This window comes from Pleurodeles waltl, chromosome 5 (genome assembly GCF_031143425.1).
Source record: "Pleurodeles waltl isolate 20211129_DDA chromosome 5, aPleWal1.hap1.20221129, whole genome shotgun sequence".
NCBI lineage: Eukaryota > Metazoa > Chordata > Amphibia > Caudata > Salamandridae > Pleurodeles > Pleurodeles waltl.
This window is the reverse complement of record NC_090444.1, coordinates 1,844,234,179-1,844,259,960: the sequence shown is the minus strand read 5'-3', so window position 1 is coordinate 1,844,259,960 and position 25,782 is coordinate 1,844,234,179. Positions and strand designations below refer to the sequence as shown.

Below are 25,782 nucleotides of genomic sequence, written 5' to 3'. Positions count from 1 at the left end.
CTCCCTATAGTCTTGGAAAGGCAAAATGGAGCCTCACTTTGCAGTTATTATTGACAGGGTGCATTGCCTCAAAATGGAACAGGATGTGCGGGAATGGACTGTGGGGGCACTTAGTACCAGGACGGACCCTAAGGGGCATGTTTAATACATGAATGAAGGGAGCTGATGAGGGGGCAGTTACTCCCCCAGGTGCCCTAATAGTCTAAGACTTGAAATGGGCAGTTTCACGCTGTCTGGTGAACAATGCACCGTTTAATGGCATTGCCACTCAGGGAAACACTACCACAGTTAAGCTGAACACCGGCCTTGCCTGTAGTTTGGTTTTGTATATCAAAATAGTAAAAAGTTATTAAAAATAGCTTGCCAGAACCTTAATCATGGTCTTGAGCAGAAGGTTATTTACATCGTTCACAGACCTTTTGCTGGTCACAGTGTCACAGTGCTTTTCACAACTGATCTCCCCTTGAGGTAAGGAGGCTTCAGGGGCAAGTGCACACATTGACTCAGGTAAAGGGAGGGGCACCGCCTGCATCCTTCCAGGCCACAACATCCCACGTGGATGGGGAAACCAGGGCTCAGATTTACTTAGGGCTTGTGCTGCTCTCGCATCAGCACAGCAAGCCCCTAAGTGAGAAAGACTATTCCACACAGAGCCACTTGGCTTGGAAACTCCCACACAACCACCCATGGTTTTGGCACATTCCCAGAATAACTAACAATAGTAAACCTGGCAAAATGTGGCTGATATTGAATGGATCAATGAAGGAAGAGGGCTGGCTCAAAGGCTTCTATGTACATATGCATGCATGTACTGTTCAAGGGCAAACTTAAACAAGCATTTTCAATTCAACGGGTCTCGCAATTGTTCGAGTTAGAGCTACTAGCGGTGTAAAGCAAAAACAAACACAGGGCGATCGCGCTATGTAAAATGCAGCGTGATGGCTCTGCGTGGAAAATAAACAGATAAAGTAGTCCGGACTCCAGGCTGAAAACATCGAGCCTCTATGTTTTTGGTACTTTACCAGTGCTGTGTAGGTGGGCTAAACACGGAAAAGGCATGACGTATGCATGCCTTTCACAACTGAAAGCAAGCAGATTTTAAAAGGCAAGCCCACAAACCAATGTAAGTGACTGACGTGACATGGGCGTGGTTTGAAGCCCAAAGAGAGATTACAGAATGGACGGAGCACTTTGTGCTCACCCATAAAAAAGGATTGCTTTCTGTATACAGTATATGTATGAGATACAAAATTGAATGTGAGAAAAATGGGTGATAGTTGTGATAGCTTAGCTTTTTTTATATTTTCTTGAGTATCCAACATACTCCAGCCGCAGCTAGATGAGTATAATACAAATTCACAATGCAATGCAACAGTGTGTCTTTTCTAAACATAAACTTAAACTGCATGTATACCACTCACCCCACCCCACCCAGCCCCAGCATATCTTATATGTAACGCGGTTAGTGGAATACATACATGTAATGTAGCTACTGCAGAGCAACAGTTAATACATCAGTTCCTGATGGAGGCACCCGCACCGGGGGCAGAAGTACACCCCTATAATCCGCCCATCGCTGCCAAATCTTAGAATGTGTCTGCGGGCATCCCCGTGCCTGATATACAGGGATCTCTAAAGCCATACAGAGGTCCAGGCCGCGCTTCCAAACGCTCAACACAGGGGGTAACACTGCTTTCCACGCTTTAGATATGTCCCGTTTCGCTATGGTGAGGCCCAACAGCAACAATGCCCTCTGATATCTGCTACCGACACCCTCAATCACATGCAGGAGTGCTGATCTGGGGCCAAATGGTACATGTAGTAATAAAACAGTACTAAGACATACTATAACCCTTTTCCAGAATGATTTCAACCTGGGTCACTCCCCCACCGTGTCTGCAAATGTACCCTCTGACCCCGGGCATCGAAGACAATGCGGTGAGGCTATCACCCCCATGCGCCAAAGGCGCTGCCTAGTATAATAAGCTCTATGGAGATATTTCAATTGTATCATGAGTAAGCATGTGGAGACAGCCGCCTGACGAAGCGACCGTATTGCCTCTGCCCAGTCATCGTCATCTAAACTTACATTATCTTTCTCCCAGGACCGCTTCAGAGCATCTATGGTGTGTGAGCTAATTAGCAAAGAGCGATATATCCTGGATATCTTGTGCGCTCCCATATCCCCTGCAATAGCTTACACTCCAAGGGTGTGTATTTCAGTAGCGTAGTTAAAGGCCTAATGTATTGCAATACGGCAGAGTTCTGCAAAGTCGGTCGTGGAGAGTCGGGTACATGCCAGATTTTTAGCATATCCACATTTAGAAAACTGTAGATTTCTGAAACATCTTTTTTCTAAATGTGGATATGCTAAAAATCTGGCATGGACCAGGCTCTCCAGGACCGACTTTGCAGAACCCTGCAATAGGGCATCTCTTAACTGCAGATATTTGTGAAACTGGGTGCGGTGCAAATGGTATTCATTCTACAAATCCTGAAAGGATTTTAAATGAGGCCCATTCATAACATCTCCTAAAAACGTAATCCTTATCATGTTCCACCTCCTGAAGCTCTCCAACTGAGCCACCTGCTGAAGGACCGCCCCGTGCCATAAGGGTGTAATTTCTGTAAGGGAGCCCCACAGTCCCATTCGTCGGTGGGCCTCACGCCAGAGACTAATCACCACCAGTGTCGCCGGGGGAAGTCATTACGCTTTGAATTACTGTATAAGAGACCAAGTAGGGAGGTTCCCCCATCGTCCACCTCTCCGTGGCATAGGCAGGATTGCTATGATGGCCACTCCACCAGTCACTAATGACGAGCGAGTGTGAAGCCACATAATACGAGTATAGGTCTGCCGCAGCTATACCACCCTCATACGTAGATATGAAGCACGTGGCCAAAGATACACGAGGAGCCCCTCCATCCCACAGAAATCTCGTTAATATGGAGAGAGAGAGAGGGAGATTGTGTGTGTGTGTGTGTGTAAGTAAAAGTGTGGGGATATCATGGAAAGTTTCAAAAGAACCAGTTTCAAAATGTTAAACTTGAAGCAGAAAAACTACCCTTACCTTTAGAGGCCTGTCTTCACATTCAGAAAGATTCCTCCATGGTTTACTAGAATTTTCCTGCAGCAGCCATGTTCCTTCCACAGTACAGAAGCGGTAGACACGTCCGTGGAGCACTGCCGGGGACAAAAGGACAGACATGCATTGACCAACTTCACATGGAACACCAAGAAAATCAAGACTGGTTGAGCCAAGGCTTAGTTGACATAACTACTTTTAATATACCTTCTCTAAAGAGGTTTAGTGCATTCTTACTGAGAATGTGGAATGCTTTAATGTATTACCAGGACACCTTTGCATCCTGAAATTACCAATGCCTATGATATTGGTAATTCTGGATGCAAAATGACTGCACCAGAATTCCTTATTTGATAAATTATTTATTTCTATATAATTTTTGTTGAATTTTAAAACAATGTATTTTCTACATTTTACCAAGCAAAGTGCATGGGAAGTATTTCCATTTTAATAACCTAACATGCCATTCCTATTAAGAACCTCCTAGAATGCCCTCCTCAAGTCCAAAATGGGTTCGAGCGCAAATGCACCCTCACATCCAAAATGAACGCGAAGATGCATTTTGTGTTAAGAAATAGCACTAAATGCAGCAGAACACAAATAGTGAGCGGTCGTTAAAGGTGCTAGGATTTGCTAGGATTGTTGTCCCCCAAATTATTTTTAATTACGCGAGCAGCTGCAATCATTTTATTGGCGATTCCCTGTGAAAGAGTAACAAGAAATTAGCAAAATTACTCTGACTACTCCAGCATAATTAAAATTACGCCCAGGCCTAATTGCAGTATTTATTTGTATAATCTTTTAATGTGCACTGTCACCTGAACCTGGTGCTGGGTTTTTACTTTCTGGAGAAGTAAATGGGAATAAGTGGAATGTGACTCTACAGGGAGCAAGGCGAGCACAGAAACGCCTCTAACATCCAATCCACCTCCTTAAAACCATGTGATTTGTAGGAGACAAGGGATAAGAATAAGCTGGGTGGATGGAGCCGCCCTGCATGCACTGCCAGCCCTGTCTTCCCTTACACACAGGTGATTTTATGAACAGGAGCAGCATGCTGGAGGAGTCCAGGGGCATGTCTGGGAAGAGCACAGGGGTCTTAGTCAGTGATGTAACATTAGCTCCCGCAGCCCCCGCGGTGCGGGGGGGCCCGATCTCCAGAGGGCCCCCTTAGCGCAGTACACATTCACAATATAGCAGAAAATTTCAGTGGCGTAACAAAACTAAATAGGGCCCCCTGCAAGAAACATGGTGGGGGTCACCCTCACCCCACCCACTCTGGAGCTTCAAGGCCAGGGGCCCTTCCACCCGCGCACAGTACCAATCTGTACTAGGTGTGTGACTGAGTGCTGCTGAGAGCGGCCACCTTATACTCGGGGCCCCCACTGCAGCGCGGGGGGTAGTGGGGGCTATTGTTACGCCACTGGAAAATGTGGCGGTGGGAAAAAATGCTAGGCGGTGGGCTGGGGAGTCCCCCTCCATGTACTTTGCAGCGGTCCACCTCAAGTTTCGTTACTGGTCTTAGTAGAGCTGAAAGTGCACATTTGTGAAAGTAGCTAATCAGCTTTGCTTCCTGAAGCAAAAGTAAGTTTTATGGGGATCTGATACATTCTATACACGAAACATCACAAAATATTGCGTAAAAAGTGTCGCCCCTCGAGGTGACTCGCGTGTCTGACATTGAACTTTCCTGGAATCCCCAGTGATTTTTTAAAGCCTGAAGGTCATATTGTATCATGGCTGTTTGAAATTAATAGTTGTAAATTTGTTAAACAATGTTTTAATAACAATTATAAAACAACAACAACAAAAAACATATTAACATAACTCGTATAAGCTATCTTCTTGTCTGCCTTCCAGATGTAATTTTTCTGAATGAAATCCTTCATTTAAAATAATGTAAATAAATTGATCCTTAGAATGGTGAATTGAGCCTGGAGCAACAAGGTCTGTTGTAGAATCTCTGTAACGCTTCCTGCAAATTCACAATTTGTTCAACTTATGATTCCTCCCCCACTGAATCATTTCTGGTATGTGTGAAATTGGTTTTTGAAATATGATGCATCTTGTTTGAGTAATAAATAAACATGAGACTCAAAGGATTATGGCAAGTGCAATGTGACAGACACTTGGATCCAAGCACGTAGAAGCACTTGTGGCCAAGCCTCCTCCAAGGTGTTGTTAACCTCACCCACTGACAGCCCATCCATCCTTCTGCCAAGGACCAGAGTACATTTTACAGCTCTGTACAGAGTGAGCTGTAATGTCAGTGACAGACACACATGTGAAAAAGAGATAGTATTAAAAATCTTCATGTAGGGGATGCATAAACTCTTTTTTACAGATGATAATCCCAACATTGCCACCCGCAGTCTGACCTGGAGGTACTTGGCCCGATGCTTCTTCGCATTGTCAGAAAACCTCCTGGGGCCAGCGACAGGGCACACTTCTTTTCCCTATGTTGCCTGGCCCATGATGGAAAGAGGAAAACTCGAGGAGAAATAAAAATATTTCTCCTTGTTACACCTCACCTTGCGAGGGATAAGGTTTTAGCGCTTACCCAGGTTTATGTGATTTTGTAAATCTGGGGATGCGTCAAAATTCATGGTGTTGCGTGGGAAAACCCATCTATCGCCCATGGAACCCCTCCCTGGCACAGAGAAAGACAACGCAGGGACTTGCGCTGCCTTGCCGTACTCCACATCCATGCTTTGCGTGGCCTCATATATATGAGTTTGTAGTCTGCTCCACTGTTCACAAAAAGTGATGCTCTGGTGGAGCCCTGAGCTCATAAATATGCCCCTACAACTCCAAACACTGAAGGGCTGTCCTATGTCCATGACACTTTCTATAAGCAATAGCTGAAAGCAGCCAGCCCACAGCACATCTGCATGTATTCACTTGAGTAATGAACCTGGAGTCTTTACAAGGTTTTGAGTGGCAAGAGGTTGTCAGTGGTTACCAGCATATCTGAGACATATACATCACAAGACATGGGGTCTGATTTAGATATTGGTGGATGGGTTACTCCATCACAACAGTGACGGATATCCCATCCACTGAAATCTAAATTCCATAGCACATAGATTTCAGTCAATGGAATACCCGTCCCTGTTGTGACAGAGCAACCTGTCCCCAAATATCTAAATCAGGCCCAGATCATCATATTCATGTAGTAAAAGGTCCACACAGACTAAGACAGAGCAATTCACAGTTACTTTCTCAGAATATCTGGCTGGGACCTGGTCATGGAACTCTTCCCGCCTTGCCCACCTCGTTCAGTCCTCCTTTGCTTTCCCATAAGGCCTCCATACGCCTCCTCACCACATCCTTTAAAAATTGGTTAATTTCTACCAGCATACCACCATATTACAGCCTTCAACCCGCTGGTATTAACATTGCTTTGCTTTAGTATTACTAGCAGAGAAGGATAGACTTTTGAAGATACGAAAGATGAAAAACATTTGCTATTTAAAAGGTAGTTCCAATTTTTTTGTCTAGCTGTTACCTTTCCCTGAAACACTGAAAGATCGTTTTCTTTTTTTGCCAGTAACTCTATGTTCTTTATTAGAATTACGGTCCTGAAATTCTTCAGAGCCGTTTTGGCTAAACAGCACCATGGCTGCCGCACACAGAGATATTACATACTAAGCTTTAGCAGCAGGCACCAACCGAGAACATAAGTGGCTATGGAGGCCCTAGGCTGGCCTGCAGCCCCAAACAAGTATTATGTTCTGGGTTCCGTTGGTGGGCCATGGGGGACTGTGTGCTAAAAAAAAAATGGGGATTCAGCAGGGTCCGTTGGGACCTTGGGGCTCCCCCTTCTGTCTCCAACATTAGACAATAGTGCTGTTCCCCCAGTAGGGCACCAGGGAACTCGCAAAATTTAGAACACATATTAAAAAATTAATAATGAATAAGAGGGAGGAGCCACTGATTTCTTATTCCCTGCTGCAGTAAGGAGTGCCCCATAATGACCTTAGGCATTTATTTATAAATGATATATTTTCTTGCTCATGGTGCCCTTAGATGTGGCAGTGGCATTAACAAACATCTTTTGTACTGTTGTGGAGGTTTTCAGGGAGTGCAGCAGCCCCTGAGCAACATTAAAAAACACAGTAAGGCCCTCATTATGAACTCGGCGGGAAAACAAAAGACCGTCAGCGAGTAGAAGACCCCACCGGCCACATAATGTACATTCAGCTGGGCCGGCAGGGTTTCCACCAGCCGGCCCAGCTGAATGCAGGGCCTGTAGATTGATGCCGGCTCCACATGGAGCCAGCAGCAACGTAGCAGTGCGGCGGGTGCAGCAGCATATGTAACTCCGCCATCACCAGGCTGCCTGGCGGCGGAAACCTGGCGGTGGCGGAGTTACTCCAATGGCGGTTCTGCCATGTATATTATATGGCAGTCTGGGCTGCCTTGCCGCCACCGCCGGCATGGCGGCCCAGACCACCATGTTCATAATGAGGGCCTAAGTCTCCTGTGTCATTGAGTCTATGACCCTTCGAGAGCTTACCATATTTTTTAAAGCACTCCAAGCTGGAGCTGCATGCGCTTCAGCTGGAGTGCAGGAGCTTCTAGTGGTTGGTTTTATGGTTGCCCTTTGTGGCATGAAAAATGTAAAAAAAATACTCAATACATGTTAATGTTTTCTTACAAAGGCTTTATTGAAAACATTTAATCATAATTGCTATTATTAAACATTGCAATGTATGAGTGACAGAAATATACATTTGATTATGGTATTAGAGACTTTTTCACAAAGCAAATAGGTCTGCTTTATATGGTGATGTGCTGACCCCTTGATAATGCCATTAGACCCTGCCACACATATTTTGCTATTTTGAGCCTTAGACAAAACCAGTAGGTCTCCCTTTGTTAAAATTACACCTTTGATATTGTTACATGACATGGTCAGTCATGCCCTTTGTGGCATGAAAAATATTTACAAAAATACTCAATACATGTTAATGTTTTCTTACAAAGGCTTTATTGAAAACATTAAATCATAATCACTATTATTAAACATTGCAATGTATGAGTTACAGACATATCCATTTGATTATGGTATTAGTGACTTTTTCACAAAACAAATATGGCTACTTTACATGGTGATGTGCTGACCCCTTGATAATGCCAATAGGCCCTGCCACAATTATTTTGCTATTTTGAGCCTTTGACAAAGCCAGTGGGTCTGCCTTTCTTAAAATGACAACTTTGATAGTGTTACATGACATGGTCAGTCATGCCCAGTGGCGGGGGAGGTTGGGCTAGGTGCATAACCTGACCACAGACTAAGCTCTACGCCCAACCCACACTGTACACGGCCAAAAGCAGTGCACGCTGGAGTTTGGGCACCATGGGGGTTGAGAGCAGGGCCTTACTGGTTTACAAAATTAAAACTTGAACGGACACTCACGTAGTGGGGTCTTTTCCATAACGAAGAAGCTGTAAAGGAGCTATAATGGAGAAGCTGTAATACATTGTTGGGAATTGCAATAAAGGGTTTCCTCCACCTCTGCTACACGCTATGTCTGATGGTAGTTCAGTGAAAAATGCTGGATTTGATTGGAATGAAGACAGATATACTTCTGCCTATCATTTGCTTGACAGAACACTTCAGTCTGTGAAGTAGGGTGAAGTCTGTGTGGGGCCAGATTGCTTCTGAGCCCTGACTGGAACACAGATGTAAGTCTCAGAAGACAAGGATAACCAGACCTACAAACGTTCATGGTGCAGGACTTGGAAGCAGATAGAGTCTGCTGAACTGTGGGTAGAAGAGTGACCCATCCCAACCAAAACTTGTGTGTTTAGTTCTACAAAAGTTTCAGTATCACTGATTCCCATGGTTGGCTCAATTGGACAACTCAGGAGCACCCAGGGACTCTTCTTGTGAAGCACACCAGCTGACCAGTTGTAACTGGTCTGGCACTGGATTTGGTGAAGATTGGGGTTCAGGGCTGAAAAGCTAAATTCTACTTACTCAGAACTGATATCCAGAAAGAGAATTCTCCAGAGGAAGGCATATATCTAGGAGCCAACTCAAAGTGCACGGCTAAGAGCAGAGAATGAGAGGATAGGGCACTGTTCATAAAAACAACAGCGCAGTGGGTACTAATTAAAAAACATGCTCAGTGCTCTCACATATGTGGTAAACAAGCGATAAAGCATGAACACCATGTATATCGAACAACACGGCCCGTCAAAATACTATACAGTATGTGGAATGTCCATGTTACATTCAAAGGCGTTTCGATCCCTGCCTAAATACAGAAATCATCATCAGGGCACAAAACAATACGGGAGTCTGAGAGAGAGCTATTATAAAGAGGAAAATAATAACATAAGGGACCATGAGAAAATATGAGTTAAAAACACAAGGCATAATGCATCACAAATGCCAAATGGTTCATCCCTGACTTACTGCAATATATATATATATACTGGCCACAATAGAACGAAAGAAAGAGAGAAAGGCTAGTAGTTAAAAAGCAGAAGTATGTGTGTAGCATGAGACCGCAAGTTCTGGGTGCAGCATTGGCCATTTATGTAGATGATCTGTGGGACGACGCCATTAGATGATGCAGGTTGATTTGGTGACTGCTAACAAGCTAGCTATCCTCTGTGAGAATGCCCCTTGTACTACTGTCCCTGGTCCTCTGGATCCTGTTTCTCCTGTTTCACAGGCTCCCGGTCCTAGCCCTTTTCATCCTCCTTATCTTAGTTCTGGTCCCCTGATCCTCCTGGTCCACCTCCCCTAGTTTATCTAGGCCTCTATTTTTCCTGTTTCCAATCTTTATGTTACTGGTCCCCCTGGTCCATGTAATTCTGGTCTTCTTAGTTCTCCATTGTCTAGTACTCCTGGATTAGGGGGACTGTTGCTCAGAAGACGAGGTGTGGGGGGTTGATGGTGCCACTTCACACCCCGATGAGATCATCAGGGATAACTTGAAGGGTTGAAACATCACAACATTTAGGGATTGGTGTTTGTGATATTACAGAGGAGTACACAGGATCGGCTTAAACTTTTATTAAACATTATACATCCCTGAATGTGTAATGTGTATTGATTTTCACCTCACTTGCACTTTTGAGCACTGCACCAGCTTCACTCATATTTATATGAGTTAGTACCGGGAGAAAATGTATTTGATTTTAATGAACAAATAATCATTTGTTGTATCACAGAAAAAGGCTTTTGTAACTGTTTTACACTATGTTATTTGTTTTACAAAAATCCTAACAAGTTCAGATTGAATGCATAGGCTTGTATCAAAACAGACTCACGGAACCCTTGAGTTAGTTCTTATATGGTACCAGGGCTCCATTCTTGGGCATACCGAGTTTGGTCCTTGCCTCATACATATCTTCTTTCTCTCAGGTAGGAATCACCAAAGGAATAAAAGAAGGTTATTATTAAGGGGGAGGGGAAGCATTCAGGCTACACACCAGATATGATCACTGCCTCTTCTGTCTCTCAGGCATGAATCACCAAAGGAACAAAAGGAGGTCATTCGTAAGTGCGAGGATAAACAGTCAGGCAGCACGCCACAGAAATGACCACTGCCTCTTCTTTCTCTCAGGACAGGGAAGAATTTTCTGGGGAAGGTTAAGGACGGGAGGATCTGGAGGTGTCAGCTAATCCCCACCATCAGTCAAATCATGGATAATGTATTTCCTACTTGTGAGGAAATGGGACTACATCTAACTGAACTGAATATCACTGGAATAAGAAACAATATTCCCAGGAAACCAGAGAAGGACATTTAGTCCTTGTCCTACTTGTATTTCTGTACCTACTGGATCTGATCCTTTTGTGCCTGGTCCTTATAGTTTCAACTCTCCTGGGCCCAGTTCTTATAATCCTGGTCCTTCTGTCCATCCTAATCGGATCTTGGTCCTAGTAGTCCTTCTTGTTTTTGTTCTCTCATGATGGTCATCATAAACTTTGTCCTCTGGCTTGTTGTGGTTCCCCCAGTCTTGGACTCACCTTGCACTATACATTTCTGATCCTCTTGGTCCTGGCCACCTTGCCCTGGCTCTCCTCAGCCTTTATTTCCTTGTCCTGGTACCATAGGTCCTGGTCCCGGAGGTCCCCTTGCTTCATCTGACCTCTCATGTCCTGGTCATACTAGTATTTGTTCTTCTGGTCCTCCTGGTACTGTACCCACTATTCCTGGCACACTTGTATCTGTTCTTCTTGTTCCGGTCCTCCTGAGCTTGATAAATTTGGATCTGTAGCTCCTGGCCACCCTTGTCCAGATCTCTTGGTTATCCTGACTAATTTGCCTTTTTACAGGTAATTTGTCTCATCCCAGTCCTGCTACAGATTGGTGCTATGGGTCCTGGTCCCCTATAGCCGGATCTTCATGACTTTTTAGCCCTGTTTCCAGTCCTCCTGGTCAGCTGATTTTCCTCCACCTAGCCCCTTTGCTGAGATCATCCTTGTGCCCTGGGTTATGGTCTCACTGGCCTTACCCACCCTGCTTATCCTGGTGTCCTGGTTCTATGTGCCATTGTCCTCCTGGTCATGTTCTTCATAGTCCTACTCAATTTGGTCCCAACATTTCTGGTCCTTGTTCTTGTAGCCCTCCTGCTCATTGTCTTCGTGCTTCTGCAATAATTTGTCGTGGTCAACCACTGATTTACTGACTTTTCCTAGTTCTGATGGCCCAGGACCTACTGCTCAAGATAGCCTCAGGACTTCTGGGTTCTTGCCTTCCTGGTCCTGATCCATCTGGGCATCATTCCGAGGTATTCCTGTCCGTGGTCCTCTGTATTCTGGTTCTCCTGTTTCACAGGCTTCTGGTCCCTGTCCTTTTCATCCTCCTCACCTTAATTCTGGACCCTTGGTCCTCCTAATTTACCTAGCTCTCTGGTCTTCCTGTTTCTAATCTTTCTGCTCTTGGTCCTCCTGGTCAATGTAATCATGGTCTTCTTAGTTCTTATAGTCCATTGCCTAGTTCTCCTGGATTAGGTCTTCTAGTGCTGGTCTTCCTCCTGCTTTCCTGGTTGCTTGCTCTAACTTCTTGCCCCTCTGACCATGGTCCCCACTGCCATGGTCATCTTAACAGTGGTCTTCTTAGGTCTGGTCTTCCTTGTCCTTCCCCCCCTGACCCTGGTACTCCTGGTCAAAAAAGACTGGTACAGTCTACAACCATCTTTTCCTCCTCCTTGACCTTTTCTCCGAGACCTTCTTACCCAGGTGTTACGAGGCCTGCACTTCCTGGCCCTTTCTATTTCTTCTGGTCCTATTGTTCTACGGCCTCCTCGTCTTGCTAGCCCTGTCCTTCCTTGTTGCAGTTTATATGAATAATTGTATTAACACAATGTGATTAGCATATAGTGAAATCCAGTTATTCTGCTGAGAAAATCTTTGAGCTACTATTAACTAATGCAAACTTTGATTCCAAAATTGCTTGTGCAGTCTGCAACCATCTCTTTTCCTCCTCGATATTTTCTCTGAGACCTTCTTATCCAAGTCCTACTTGGCCTGCCCTTCCTGGCCCTTTTTATTCCTCCTGGTCCTGTTGATCTAGAGCCTCATTTTCCTGCTAGCCCTGTCCTTCCTAATTGTGGTCTTACCGGGCCTGGTCCTTCTGCCTCTGACTGCCCTTGATCTGATCTCTGTAGTCCTGCTCCTCCTCTCCATTGTTCGCTTGCAAGTGATCCTTTTGGGTCTGCCCTCCAGTGTCTGCTACTTCTGGCCCTGGTCCTCTTCATCCCCTTAATCCAGGTCGATGCTCTTTGACCCTCTTAGATCTCCTTATCTTGGTGGTCTAGGGCCTTTTGTTCCTCCAAGCCCTGACCTGCCTGTCCCTTTGGGCCATAGTTCACTGGGTCCTCATTCCCCTACTCCCCATCCATCTGGTCCTTCTTATCTTTAAGCAGGGATCCCTACTGTTTTCTCCTGCTTCTGTTCCTCCTTCTCTGTTTGTTTCTGGTCCCTCTCGCCTTGGTCAGCCTGGTCTTCATGACTTTGGTCTTCCTGGTCCTGGTTCTTCTTGTCCTGGATCTCCTAACTCTGATCATCCTAGCTCTCCTAATGGTCCACCTCCTGGGCCTTGGCTTCCTGTGTTTTAGCTTCCAGATAGATTTCTTTTGCTGAGCCAATACTATTGGAATAGGTCTCAGCAATAATCTTTGGCAGGTCAAGTTCTTGATCCTGTACATGAACGTCCCAGAGCCGCATGCACACTGCTAGTGCAACTGCTTCCCCGTTAAGATGACTTAATATGATTGAAAACACAGTGGCAAAATTGCCCATTAATTGCATCCCCAAATCTAGGGCCGGGGCAGCCCATATTCATCTTGAATTTGTTTTAACACCTCCGGAAGATTGGCAGGTGTTGGTGAACCGAGTGCGGTAGTGTAGAGCGTGGCAAATACTGAGCCCCATGTGTTGCAGTTATCTACAATGGGAACCATCCCAAATGACAAGCACATAGTGAGAAGTCTATGTTTATCCTGAGAACCCGTATGAGGAAAAACTCCAGCGCATTATTTTTTTTTTTAGCTAATCAGAACGGAATTTCCTCCTGTTTGGCAGGTACTTTACCCATGATCGAATGGCCAGTTGCAGGGTTAATGCCTGGCGTAACTGCGTGTGGTTGCGCCGGGGCAGCACGTGCTGGGTTAGTATTTAATGTTTGCATTACAAACTGTACTAACAGTCTGTATATTTCAGTGAGCTCTGTATGTAAGCGGCGAACCTCAGCTATCGCTGAAGTTGCTGCATCGGGGTGCGGTGTATATGTGACCAATAAAGGCCAGGCCGGGCCATCATAGCTCAGAGGACCTAACCTAACGTGTAATATTGTACATGGTAGGGCACCATCAAGCCAATTGTTATGGTCTTGATAAGATAAGGGTATTTCTAAATATGCATAAGCTCTGTTTTGTGCAGGTACGTTTGCAGGTGTGTAGTGATGAAATGTATTTGTGTTCCCACCAACTGCTGGAAAAGTGACCCAAGAATAAAAGATTTCTGTTCTGTAGGCTGGATGAGCCTCAACAACAAATGTGACTGCCCCCCTGGCCTGTGAGGCCATTTGCCAATAAATGTGCTGAGGGGTGGTCGCATGTTTACTGCAATTGCTACCCATTGCGGATCGCCATGGTAATGCTAAAAAGGTATTTGTTGAGAGGTAAGGACACCAAGTGGGGATTGTTCCTTTTAAGGTTCAAGCTTGAACAACCTACAGCATTAGATAGGTCCTACCTACTTAGCTGAGGAGGAAATCCTCAATACTACGGTCATCTCCGTATACAGAATCGAGGTGTCTTTTAGCCTTTAGTGAGACTGAGATACTTAGGAGGATCTGAAAATTAGTGTCTGACCAAACGTTGGGGGCACCATGTCGCATAGGTTCTCACTATCCTAATGAGGCTACTGGATTTGGGTGGTAGAATCACTTGTATTGCGGGGGACTGAGTCTGATCCCGCACCATGTGACACCTGTCGGCCTAATCCGGGTTTTCCGGCTAACTAGCAGCTCCTCATCTGAAGATTGTGACAAGAATAGTGAAACACAAAAACAGTCCCACCATACTGTCACTAGGAGTGATATATAGTTCTCCTACCTAATCTATGTTAGAGCACAGCATGATAAGCCCTATTCTGCACTTCAGGTTTCCCGCCTGGGAAGACATCATCCCTCATACCCGAGTAAGGAAGCCTGTAGTCTACAGAGACACAGTGCCTGTGTAGGCCAGGGTTTCGGCAGTCTAAGCAAGCAGCTGTAGCGAGGCAATCAGCATGCAGTCGGGTCATCTGGCTGGAATCTCCCGCTAACGTGCATGGGGCAAAGGAGTGTTTTTATAATAAAACAGTTGACATTCTAAGAAATGGTCCCCACATAGGAATATATGTGTTTCTGTGAATGTTGGATACACAGCATACCACTTTTGCCAGGAACCCTATCTGACTGTAGCCTTGAGGAAAGCACAAAGTGAAATGAATGTCCTGCTAAGAACATAATGCTTTCCTAGGCAAAAGAACAACTAGATAGAGAAAATAAAACAACACCGCAAATGTGGCTATTTCCAGAAAAATAAAGCGATGCTGAATAAAATGTAACTGGGCTAAAGTGCATAACGGCAGGCCTAGTTTGCTAAAATAACGTGTCTAAAATATGGCTAAAATAGCTAAAGAACAAGTCCATGTACTACACTGCCGAGCATGTCAAAAAAGAAACTACAATTCCCAAGATACATTAGGTCAGTATCTAAATTGTCTGTGTGGCTGAAGGAGCCACTCATGAAATGGGACCAATAAGAATCTATGCCTGAAACCCACTCATTGGGTTAATAGTGTAAAAATGTGTTTATTCAGCTGACAGCTGAGTTAATATACACTTCCCCCATTATTTACCCAGATCCATTACTTACCTGTCTCCTGCACTCACTTACCCTATTCCACAGAAGCACCATTACTGTGTTTCACCAAATTTACCTCCTGCAAGTGCCCAAAGCACTGTGCCCTGTAGTATCAATTGCCTTATGTAGTTGCCCAACTCTCGGAGGCAAGGATGCCACCTGTCTCTCTACACACCCAATTTGCTGCTGCTTTCGGGTGCTGCTGGACTGCTAGGTCTGAAACACTAAGCAAGTACAATTCCATCTTAAAAAGAAGCCCAAACTAGCATTAGGGCTTCCATACAAAGTTAAAAATGAACTGTGTACTCAAACGTGCTCAAAAGGAGGGTCATGAACGTTATAAAAATTTAGGGACGGATTTAGAGTGTGGCAGACTGGTTACTCCCTCACAAAAGTAAAGGATATCCTATTCGCCATATTACGATTCCCATAGGATGTAATGGGGTTGTAATCTAGCGGATGCGATATACGTCACACTTGTGATGAAGTAAGCCCATCCGCAATATTTGTACTATTGACGTGCACCAGGGAGGGGACCGCATTATGTGAACCTGTGGGAATAATGTGATTCCAGAAACTGTATTGGCCTCCCTTTAGCCTGATCGTTCCAGTTTCCGTGATTTTAAAATAATTTCATTTGTGTATGTTTTTCATTTTATTTTGCATTATAGAAGAAGTCTATTCTTGAGGGTTCTGGGCTCACTTGTCCCTGATTTTAAGAGATGAAACTGTGTCGGCCTGACCTCTGATTTATGACTTGTTTTATTTGAGCTGAACTATATTTTGCTCTTCTATTTTATTATTTATATTTTATTCTGAGCTACTCTATTTTTTTATTAAAAATGCGTAATTGACTGATTTGAAGCATTACATTTTTTCTTCTGCAATGATTTAAATCCCTTAACAATCTTACATGGTTTTATATTAATATTTGTCTTGTTTTTATTGTAAAAACCCAATGTGCTTTACTATTCACATTGAAATTAGCACTGAAATTAGTTGGACGGGTTCTTAGGGGATTATCATCGCCCATCAAGAGTCCTTTAAATTGGACATTAGTGGGGTAAACCGCTGTCAGCAGCCACGTCACGTACTTACCACTTTCCCATGACGATTGATTGGATTTTATATTTGCAATGGAGAATGAACACAGATTGAAACATGTTTCCCATTCTTGGAGATAACAATGCCAAATGTTGCAAACAGTTTGAAGTGGTCTTTGTCAGAGTTTAAAGCCATCAGTAAAGAAAAAAGAGACTCACTATCAGCCAATATCCTGGGCCAGATTGATGTGCATTGACAGAGCTGTGCGTGAGGTCAGAGCAGGTAATTAAAGGCTCCCAGCAGGGCATGATGTATGTGTACTGGAATAGCTGTGTGCATATATCCCAGAAACGGTGCTAGGAGGCATGATTGAGATCCATTGGTAGAGCTGTGTAAGTGTGTCCCTGTGATGGAATAGCAGGAGTGGTGCAGTGCATGGCCGAGGTGCATCAGCATAGCTGTGCATGTGAACCTCTGTAATTGAATAGCAGGGGTGGTGCAGTGCATGGCTGCGGTGCATCAGCATAGCTGTGCATGTGTGCCCCTGTAACAGAATAGCAGGAGTGGTGCAGTGCATGGTTGAGGTGCATTAGCATAGCTGTGCATGTGCACCTCTGTAATGGAATAGCAGGAGTGGTGCAGCGCAAGGCTGAGGTGCATTAGCATAGCTGTGCATGTGAACCTCTGTAATTGAATAGCAGGGGTGGTGCAGTGCATGGCCGAGGTGCATCAGCATAGCAGTGCATGTGTGCCTCTGTAATTGAATAGCAGGGGTGGTGCAGCACATGGATGAGGTGCATTAGCATAGTTGTATAAGTGTGTATCCCTGTAATGGAATAGCAGGAGTGGTGCAGTGCATGGCTGAGGTGCATTAGCATAGCTGTGCATGTGCACCTCTGTAATGGAATAGCATGAGTGGTGCAGTGCATGGATGAGGTGCATTAGCACAGCTGTGCATGTGCACCTCTGTATTGGAATAGCAGGAGTGGTGCAGCGCATGGCCGAGGTGCATCAGCATAGCTGTGCATGTGAACCTCTGTAATTGAATAGCAGGGGTGGTGCAGTGCATGGCCGAGGTGCATCGGCACAGCTGTGCATGTGTGCCCCTGTAACAGAATAGCAGGAGTGGTGCAGTGCATGGTTGAGGTGCATTAGCATAGCTGTGCATGTGCACCTCTGTAATGGAATAGCAGGAGTGGTGCAGCGCATGGATGAGGTGCATTAGCATAGTTGTATAAGTGTGTATCCCTGTAATGGAATAGCAGGAGTGGTGCTATGCATGGCTGAGGTGCATTAGCATAGCTGTGCATGTGCACCTCTGTAATGGAATAGCATGAGTGGTGCAGTGCATGGCTGAGGTGCATTAGCACAGCTGTGCATGTGCACCTCTGTAATGGAATAGCATGGGTGGTGCAGTGCATGGCCGAGGGACATCAGCACAGCTGTGCATGTGTGCCTCTGTAATTGAATAGCAGGGGTGATGCAGTGCATGGCCGAGGTGCATCAGCATAGCAGTGCATGTGTGCCTCTGTAATTGAATAGCAGGGGTGGTGCAGTGCATGGCCGAGGTGCATCAGCACAGCTGTGCATATGTGCCCCTGTAACAGAATAGCAGGAGTGGTGCAGTGCATGGTTGAGGTGCATTAGCATAGCTGTGCATGTGCACCTCTGTAATGGAATAGCAGGAGTGGTGCAGCGCATGGCTGAGGTGCATTAGCATAGCTGTGCATGTGAACCTCTGTAATTGAATAGCAGGGGTGGTGCAGTGCATGGTCGAGGTGCATCAGCATAGCAGTGCATGTGTGCCTCTGTAATTGAATAGCAGGGGTGGTGCAGTGCATGGATGAGGTGCATTAGCATAGTTGTATAAGTGTGTATCTCTGTAATGGAATAGCAGGAGTGGTGCTGTGCATGGCTGAAGTGCATTAGCATAGCTGTGCATGTGCACCTCTGTAATGGAATAGCAGGAGTGGTGCTGTGCATGGCTGAGGTGCATTAGCATAGCTGTGCATGTGCACCTCTGTGATGGAATAGCAGGGGTGGTGCAGTGCATGGCCGAGGGACATCAGCATAGCTGTGCATGTGTGCCTCTGTAATTGAATAGCAGGGGTGGTGCAGTGCATGGCCGAGGTGCATCAGCATAGCAGTGCATGTGTGCCTCTGTAATTGAATAGCAGGGGTGGTGCAGTGCATGGCCGAGGTGCATCAGCACAGCTGTGCATGTGTGCCCCTGTAACAGAATAGCAGGAGTGGTGCAGTGCATGGTTGAGGTGCATTAGCATAGCTGTGCATGTGCACCTCTGTAATGGAATAGCAGGAGTGGTGCAGCGCATGGCTGAGGTGCATTAGCATAGCTGTGCATGTGAACCTCTGTAATTGAATAGCAGGGGTGGTGCAGTGCATGGCCGAGGTGCATCAGCATAGCAGTGCATGTGTGCCTCTGTAATTGAATAGCAGGGGTGGTGCAGTGCATGTATGAGGTGCATTAGCATAGTTGTATAAGTGTGTATCTCTGTAATGGAATAGCAGGAGTGGTGCTATGCATGGCTGAGGTGCATTAGCATAGCTGTGCATGTGCACCTCTGTAATGGAATAGCATGAGTGGTGCAGTGCATGGATGAGGTGCATTAGCACAGCTGTGCATGTGCACCTCTGTATTGGAATAGCAGGGGTGGTGCAGTGCATGGCCGAGGGACATCAGCATAGCTGTGCATGTGTGCCACTGTAATTGAATAGCGGGGGTGGTGCAGTGCATGGCCAAGGTGCATCAGCATAGCAGTGCATGTGTGCCTCTGTAATTGAATAGCAGGGGTGGTGCAGTGCATGGATGAGGTGCATTAGCATAGTTGTATAAGTGTGTATGCCTGTAATAGAATAGCAGGAGTGGTTCTGTGCATGGCTGAGGTGCATTAGCATAGCTGTGCATGTGCACCTCTGTAATGGAATAGCAGGAGTGGTGCTGTGCATGGCTGAGGTGCATTAGCATAGCTGTGCATGTGCACCTCTGTAATGGAATAGCAGGGGTGGTGCAGTGCATGGCTGATGTGCATTAGCATAGCAGGAGTGGTGCAGTGCATGGCTGCGGTGCATCAGCATAGCTGTGCATGTGTGCCCCTGTAACAGAATAGCAGGAGTGGTGCAGTGCATGGATGAGGTGCATTAGCATAGCTGTGCATGTGCACCTCTGTAATGGAATAGCAGGAGTGGTGCAGCGCATGGCTGAGGTGCATTAGCATAGCTGTCCATGTGAACCTCTGTAATTGAATAGCAGGGGTGGTGCAGTGCATGGCCGAGGTGCATCAGCATAGCAGTGCATGTGTGCCTCTGTAATTGAATAGCAGGGGTGGTGCAGTGCATGGATGAGGTGCATTAGCATAGTTGTATAAGTGTGTATCCCTGTAATGGAATAGCAGGAGTGCTGCAGTGCATGGCTGAGGTGCATTAGCATAGTTGTATAAGTGTGTATCCCTGTAATGGAATAGCAGGAGTGGTGCAGTGCATGGCTGAGGTGCATAAGCATAGCTGTGCAGGTACACCTCTGTAATGGAATAGCAGGAGTGGTGCAGTGCATGGCTGAGGTGCATTAGCACAGCTGTGCATGTGCACCTCTGTAATGGAATAGCATGAGTGGTGCAGTGCATGGCTGAGGTGCATAGCTGTCTCTAGAGGTAGCTGTGGATGAGCAGCCAAGGCCTAACTAGGAGACATGCAAAGCTCATGCAATACCACTGTAGTCACACAGTACTCACACACATGAAAGAAAATAGTCAGTGTTACGAAAATAAAGACTATACTCCCTTAGGAGGTAAGTAATATACACAGTATATACACTAGAATGCAGTAATAGCTGTAAAAACAGAAAACAATGCAAATAGTGAAAATCACAATAGTTAGAAATGGGCCTAGGGGGAACACCAACCATATACTAAAATAGTGGAATGCGAAAGTCGGTTTCCCACCAAGGTAAGTGCAGTGCGTAGAGGGGAGCTGGGAGTGTAAGAAAAGACCAAAGGTAAGTAATATAACCCACCCCAGAGCCCACAAAAGCAGGAGTAAATCACAGTACGTTTCATAGAACACACAAGAACATGTGATAGAAGATTTTGCAAGAACCAGAAGAGACTGCAAGACACCAATGATGGATTCCTGTACCTGAAGACCTGTGGAAGAAGGGGACCAAGTCCAAGAAGCACTGGAGAGTCCAGGGAGAACAGGAGCCCCTGCTAACCCGGATGAAGGTGCAAAAGAAGAAACACCGGTGAAGAAGAACAGTCAGTACTGCACCCAAGAAGACAGATGTGGGTTTCTGGTTGGTTCAGATGATGTCCCATGCCAGATGGATGATTGCAGTCTGGATTGCGTCACTGGATTCCGCCAACAAGCCTTGGCACATGCAAAACGTGCGGTTAGGAGAAAATGGTGCTGCATGCCAGGAGAGACCTGGTGGCCTCTACCCAGGAGGGGGAGATAAAGGGGGCTCTCAGCAACTCATAGAGCCCTCAGAAGACCAGGCAGCGCGCACAGGAGTCCCACAGCATGGGGACAAAGAAGGTGCAAAAGGAGGCCCACGCAGCACTACACAGAGGGATCCCACACCGCCGGAGAACCACTCAGGAAGCTATGCATCGCAGGATAGAGTGCTGGGGACGGAAGCTGCATGGTGCACGAAGAACTTCGTAGAAGGATGCCAAAAAGCCTAGGCAACTGCCAAACATGTGGTTCATAGGGGTACTGTCTTGCGCGGGGAGGCAAGCTCTTTCCTCCACCAAAGTTGGACAGCTGGACTTCAGGACCGTCGGGACCACATCAGTCCACCAACTGTGTTGCTGGATACACGCACTTCTTCAGAAGAGGGGACCCAAGCCACCGGTCGTCACTGCAGAGGGGTGCCTGCTGAAGCAGGGAAGTGACTCCTTCACTTCAAGGAAGTTTCCTTCATTCTTCTGGTGCAGGCTGAAGACAAGCAGTCCTCGGAGGATGCACAACCTGGAAACAGTTGCAGTTGCTGGCAGGAGCTGAACATATAATGTTGCAGAAGTCGTCTTTGCTTCTTTGTTGCAGTTTGTAGAGTTACTGGAGGGTCCAGATGCAGTTTTGTCAGTAGAAGGTGAAATAACGGATGCAAATGATTTCTGCTGAAGTCTTGCAATCCAGATCTGAGGAAACACCCAGGAGAGAGATCCTAAATAGCCCTGAAAGAGGGATTGGTCAGCTACACTGGTAAGCACCTATCAGGGGAGGGCTCTGACATCACCTGCTGGCACTGGCCACTCAGATGCTCCCAGAGTGCCCCACCACCTTGGAATCCAAGATGGCAAAACCCAGGGACACTCTGGAGGAGCTCTGACACCACCCCTGGGGTGGTGATGGACAAGGGAGTGGTCATTTCCCTTTCCTTTGTCTGGTTTCATGCCAGAGCAGGGACTTGGGGTTCCAGAACTGCTGAATACTGGAATATGCAAGGAGGGCACCATCTGTGCCCTTCAAAGCATTTCCAGAGGCCCTGGGAGGCTACCCCTTCCATGCCTGTAACACCTATTTCCAAAGGGAGAGGGTGTAACACCCCTCTCCCAAAGGAAATAATTTGTTCTGCCTTCCTGGGCTTAATCTGCTTGAGCAACAAGAGGGCAGGAACCTGTCTGTGAGGTGGTAGCAGCTGGGGCTGCCTGGAAAACCCCAGAAGGCTGGTATGGCAGTTCTGAAAGTCCACTGTGGAGCCCCAAGAGTGTGTGGAATTACACAACCAATGCTAGAATCAGCATTGGGGTATATTTCCAAGATGTTAGACACTGTACATGTCCATATTCAGAGTTACCATTGTGCAGCTGGACATAGGTATTGACCTATGTCCAGTGCACACGTAAAATGTCATCCCCGCACTAACAAAGTCCGGGAAAATGGTCCTGGGCAACCTAGGGGCACATCTGCTAGTGCAGGGTTCCCTCACACACTGGTACTCAGCTTTGAGGGTTGGAAGACCTGGTATATGGGTGACTTATAAGTGCAGTGTAAATGTCTGTGGAATGGTGCATGCACCATTTCACAAAGGCTGCATTGGCAGTCCTGTAGAAGGCTTTGCATGGGCTCCCTATGGGTGGCAAAAGTAATGCTGCAGCCCATAGGGATCCCCTGGAACCCCAATGTCCTGGGTACCTGGGTACCATATACTAGGGACTTATAAGGGGGCACCAGTATGCCAGTTATGAGTGGAATACTGTGTTAACAGTATCCAGCAACCAAATGTTAGGGGGAGAGAGCATAAGCACTGGGGTCCTGTGACACAGTCAAACACACTGACAAACAGGCCAAAAATGGGGGTACCCCTGCTAGAAAGAGGCTACTTTCTCACAGCAATGTCTAAAGCATTGCTACAGCACTACCACACAACAACTACACTGAGCAACACAAAAGAGACTTTACACGAGGTGTATGTAAATAAAGTTTCTATTCATCACACACATTAGTTAACACAATACGAACATCATGTAAATCTGGGCATCGATCAAAGTTAGAAATATAGCTAGTAGTACTAGGCCCAACTGTGTTATTATGAAATTAGCAATATGTACATGCGAGAAAAGTAATACCTTCCCTCCCAGCACCCTCATGCAGTGCAACCATGTTGGCAGCAAGAGGCCCACCATAGTGATCGACCCCTATTCAATCGCAGTTATGGGATGCATCCAGTTCCCAATGAGGGCAGCAATGTGTACATACAGAGAATCTCAGCACTTTTAATATACCTTTACAGCCTAGGCTGCATAGTAAACCTCAATAGCAACCGCAATAATAATTAATGTGGACGGCTCCCCCACCGTGCGGTATAGTTACTCCCAGGGAATCACTCCACACTCTTGTTCTGCACCGCTACGCAGTGCCACGGGTATCAGGCAGGCTAGTATACATGCACTTGCACACATTCGCGTTGAGCACCCTAATGCGGTGCTCTGACACTCAGCAGGTGAGTTGTCATTGAGTTCGCAGACTCCTCTCAAACCCAAACCTTCCTCCACCCTCCAACCAATTACCGCCCCCAGAAGAAAAGATGTAGCCTTTCCGGATTCTAGGCCGCTCACAGTCTGTGGTTACACTTATTCAGGATCCTGGGGCAAAGGAAGGGGAAAGAGAGAGAGAATGGCTGATAAGGCAGCAGTCGAACAATTGAGGTTTGGCCACAACTCAGGAAGTTCACTGAGGGGTCTCCACACTGGCCTTCGGGCATGAGCCCAGTCTACAAAGCACAGGGGGGGATCACCTTAGGAGACACAAAGTTCACAGTGGCATCTAGCCAAGCCAGACACTCTAATCCACAAATAATTACCAATACCAATAATAATTACCAATTCCACGCCTACCCGGGATCGCAGGCACCATGTCTTGGGCGCAAAGACTTGGGCCACCCCAGGCGTCCTGGTTGCACACCAAGAGTTACCAAATCCAGACCTCTCTGAAAGGAAGCACAAAGTTGGGTGCGTGATGGTCACCCACACAGAGTTACCAATTTTCATGTCCTCCTGGTATGGGCACAATGTCTGGTGCACGATGACCTCAGTCGCCCCAGACAAGTCCGATTGCACTCGCAAAGTGACTAATTCAGTGCCTTCCTGGAATGAGGCACAATGTCTGGTGTGTGATGACAAGTTGCACCAGACAATTCTGCTTGCACATGAAAAGTTACCAATGCAGTACCTTCCTGGAATGAGGCACAGCATCTGGTGCGTGATGACTTGAGTCACACCAGACAATTCCAAGCAACCGATTAGTTCCAATCCTGTATCTCCCTAGAATAAGGCACAATGTCTGTTTTGCTGTGACGTGAGCCTCACCAGATGGGTCCGGTCACACACACAGAGAGGTAAGTTCAGAAGTGCTGCATGAGGTAGAATGTGGCACTGCTCCGGGTACGCCCCCACCCCCAAGGGTCACAACCAATGACATGGACACCGCACACAATGAGCATGCAGTTGGGTGTTGCAGGAGAGAAATCCGTCACACTCAACAAAAGTGGGCCACGCTGGGTCCCGCAACTGGCGAATCTGCTCACAACCAGACGCTTATGTCTGTCATAGCCCTGCGATGAAGGGCCACACTCCTTGAATGTGGGAAGTACACTGAAGGCACCACACCAGGAAAATCTGGTCTCCAGGTGCAACACTGAATCCTACGTTCACACTGCTGCTACCCGGTGGAATCCAGCAGATGACGTACCATAGACGCTTAGGAGGGCACCGCTCTCCAGATGACAGAGGTAGAAGGCGTCAGTCCCTTGCAGGAGGTCTTTGATGACCCTAAGACTTCCACAAAGAACAGGGGGTAAGCCAACAAGCCCATGGAGAGCACACTTTAGAGTGCCACACTGCAGCAAGCAGTGTGCCAAGGTCAGCCACAATGCCGGAAGGGTGCGCGGTCCCTCCTCAGGGAAGTAAATAATCCTGTGCACAACAAATTCCCCTGGCAGTGTGCATCACACAGTTCAGGGTCTCCATCCTGTGTTGCTACAAGTGTATCTCTAAGTTGCTGAAGTGTGATACCTGTAGTTATACTGAAGTGTGCCATTTGAAGGGGGCTGGTTCAAAGGGTCCCTCTGTGAACCACAGATGTCTCCCCTAGATTTCAATCCTGTATGCCATAGGACCATGGAATGCAGATCTTAATCTTCACTGGGGTCATGACCTGGATCCGAGGGGCCAAGTGTTAAAACCTCTCCCACTAAAATCTATCCAGCCAAGCCCTCAAATGCCAGAGGTCGTACGTTTTATAGCTGTCGCTGGGGAATGCACAGATGTTTTGCCCCAGCCTCTAAAGAAATGAAGCTTGAATTAAAATGGTACACAAAAAGGGTTTTGGAACACAGAATGGCCACTTTCGAGAAGTGGCATTGCCAAGGTCTTATGACAACGCCACCTCTGCCACTGGAAAGGTTTTGTCAATGTGAATCCAATGATAGTAAACATCATGAGGCTGCTCCACTGCGATTCACTATTGCAGCCAGGATTAATTGTAAACTTTCCCCCTTAATAACCTATGAGAAAAGCAGCTCTCAATGGCAGTGAAAACACACATGGCTAATCTTCACTCCCTAGGCACTTGTGCCCTGGCGCACGCACAAGCCTGCAGAGGCCGGCTGGACAAAAGTTTTAAGAACATCACAAAGGTGCAAGTGAGCCCATACTGCCCTGCTGTGACAGGCCCAGTATACATATGAAAACATCAATGTGCAAGTGTGCACATGCTGGAAAGCTGTGCCAGGTTCAGTATATATGAAACCACT

The 25,782-nt window shown here is 46.5% G+C and overlaps 1 protein-coding gene across 1 annotated transcript in view; it reads right to left on the bottom strand.

Moving 5' to 3' along the window:
* Nucleotides 1-25,782, bottom strand: part of GLP1R (glucagon like peptide 1 receptor) — a 960,977-nt gene that overhangs the window by 667,714 nt on the left and 267,481 nt on the right. The window contains exon 3 of the mRNA XM_069236652.1: nt 3,066-3,184. Within this exon, the coding sequence (XP_069092753.1) occupies nt 3,066-3,184 (119 nt within the window). The remainder of the gene's footprint in view (nt 1-3,065; nt 3,185-25,782) is intronic.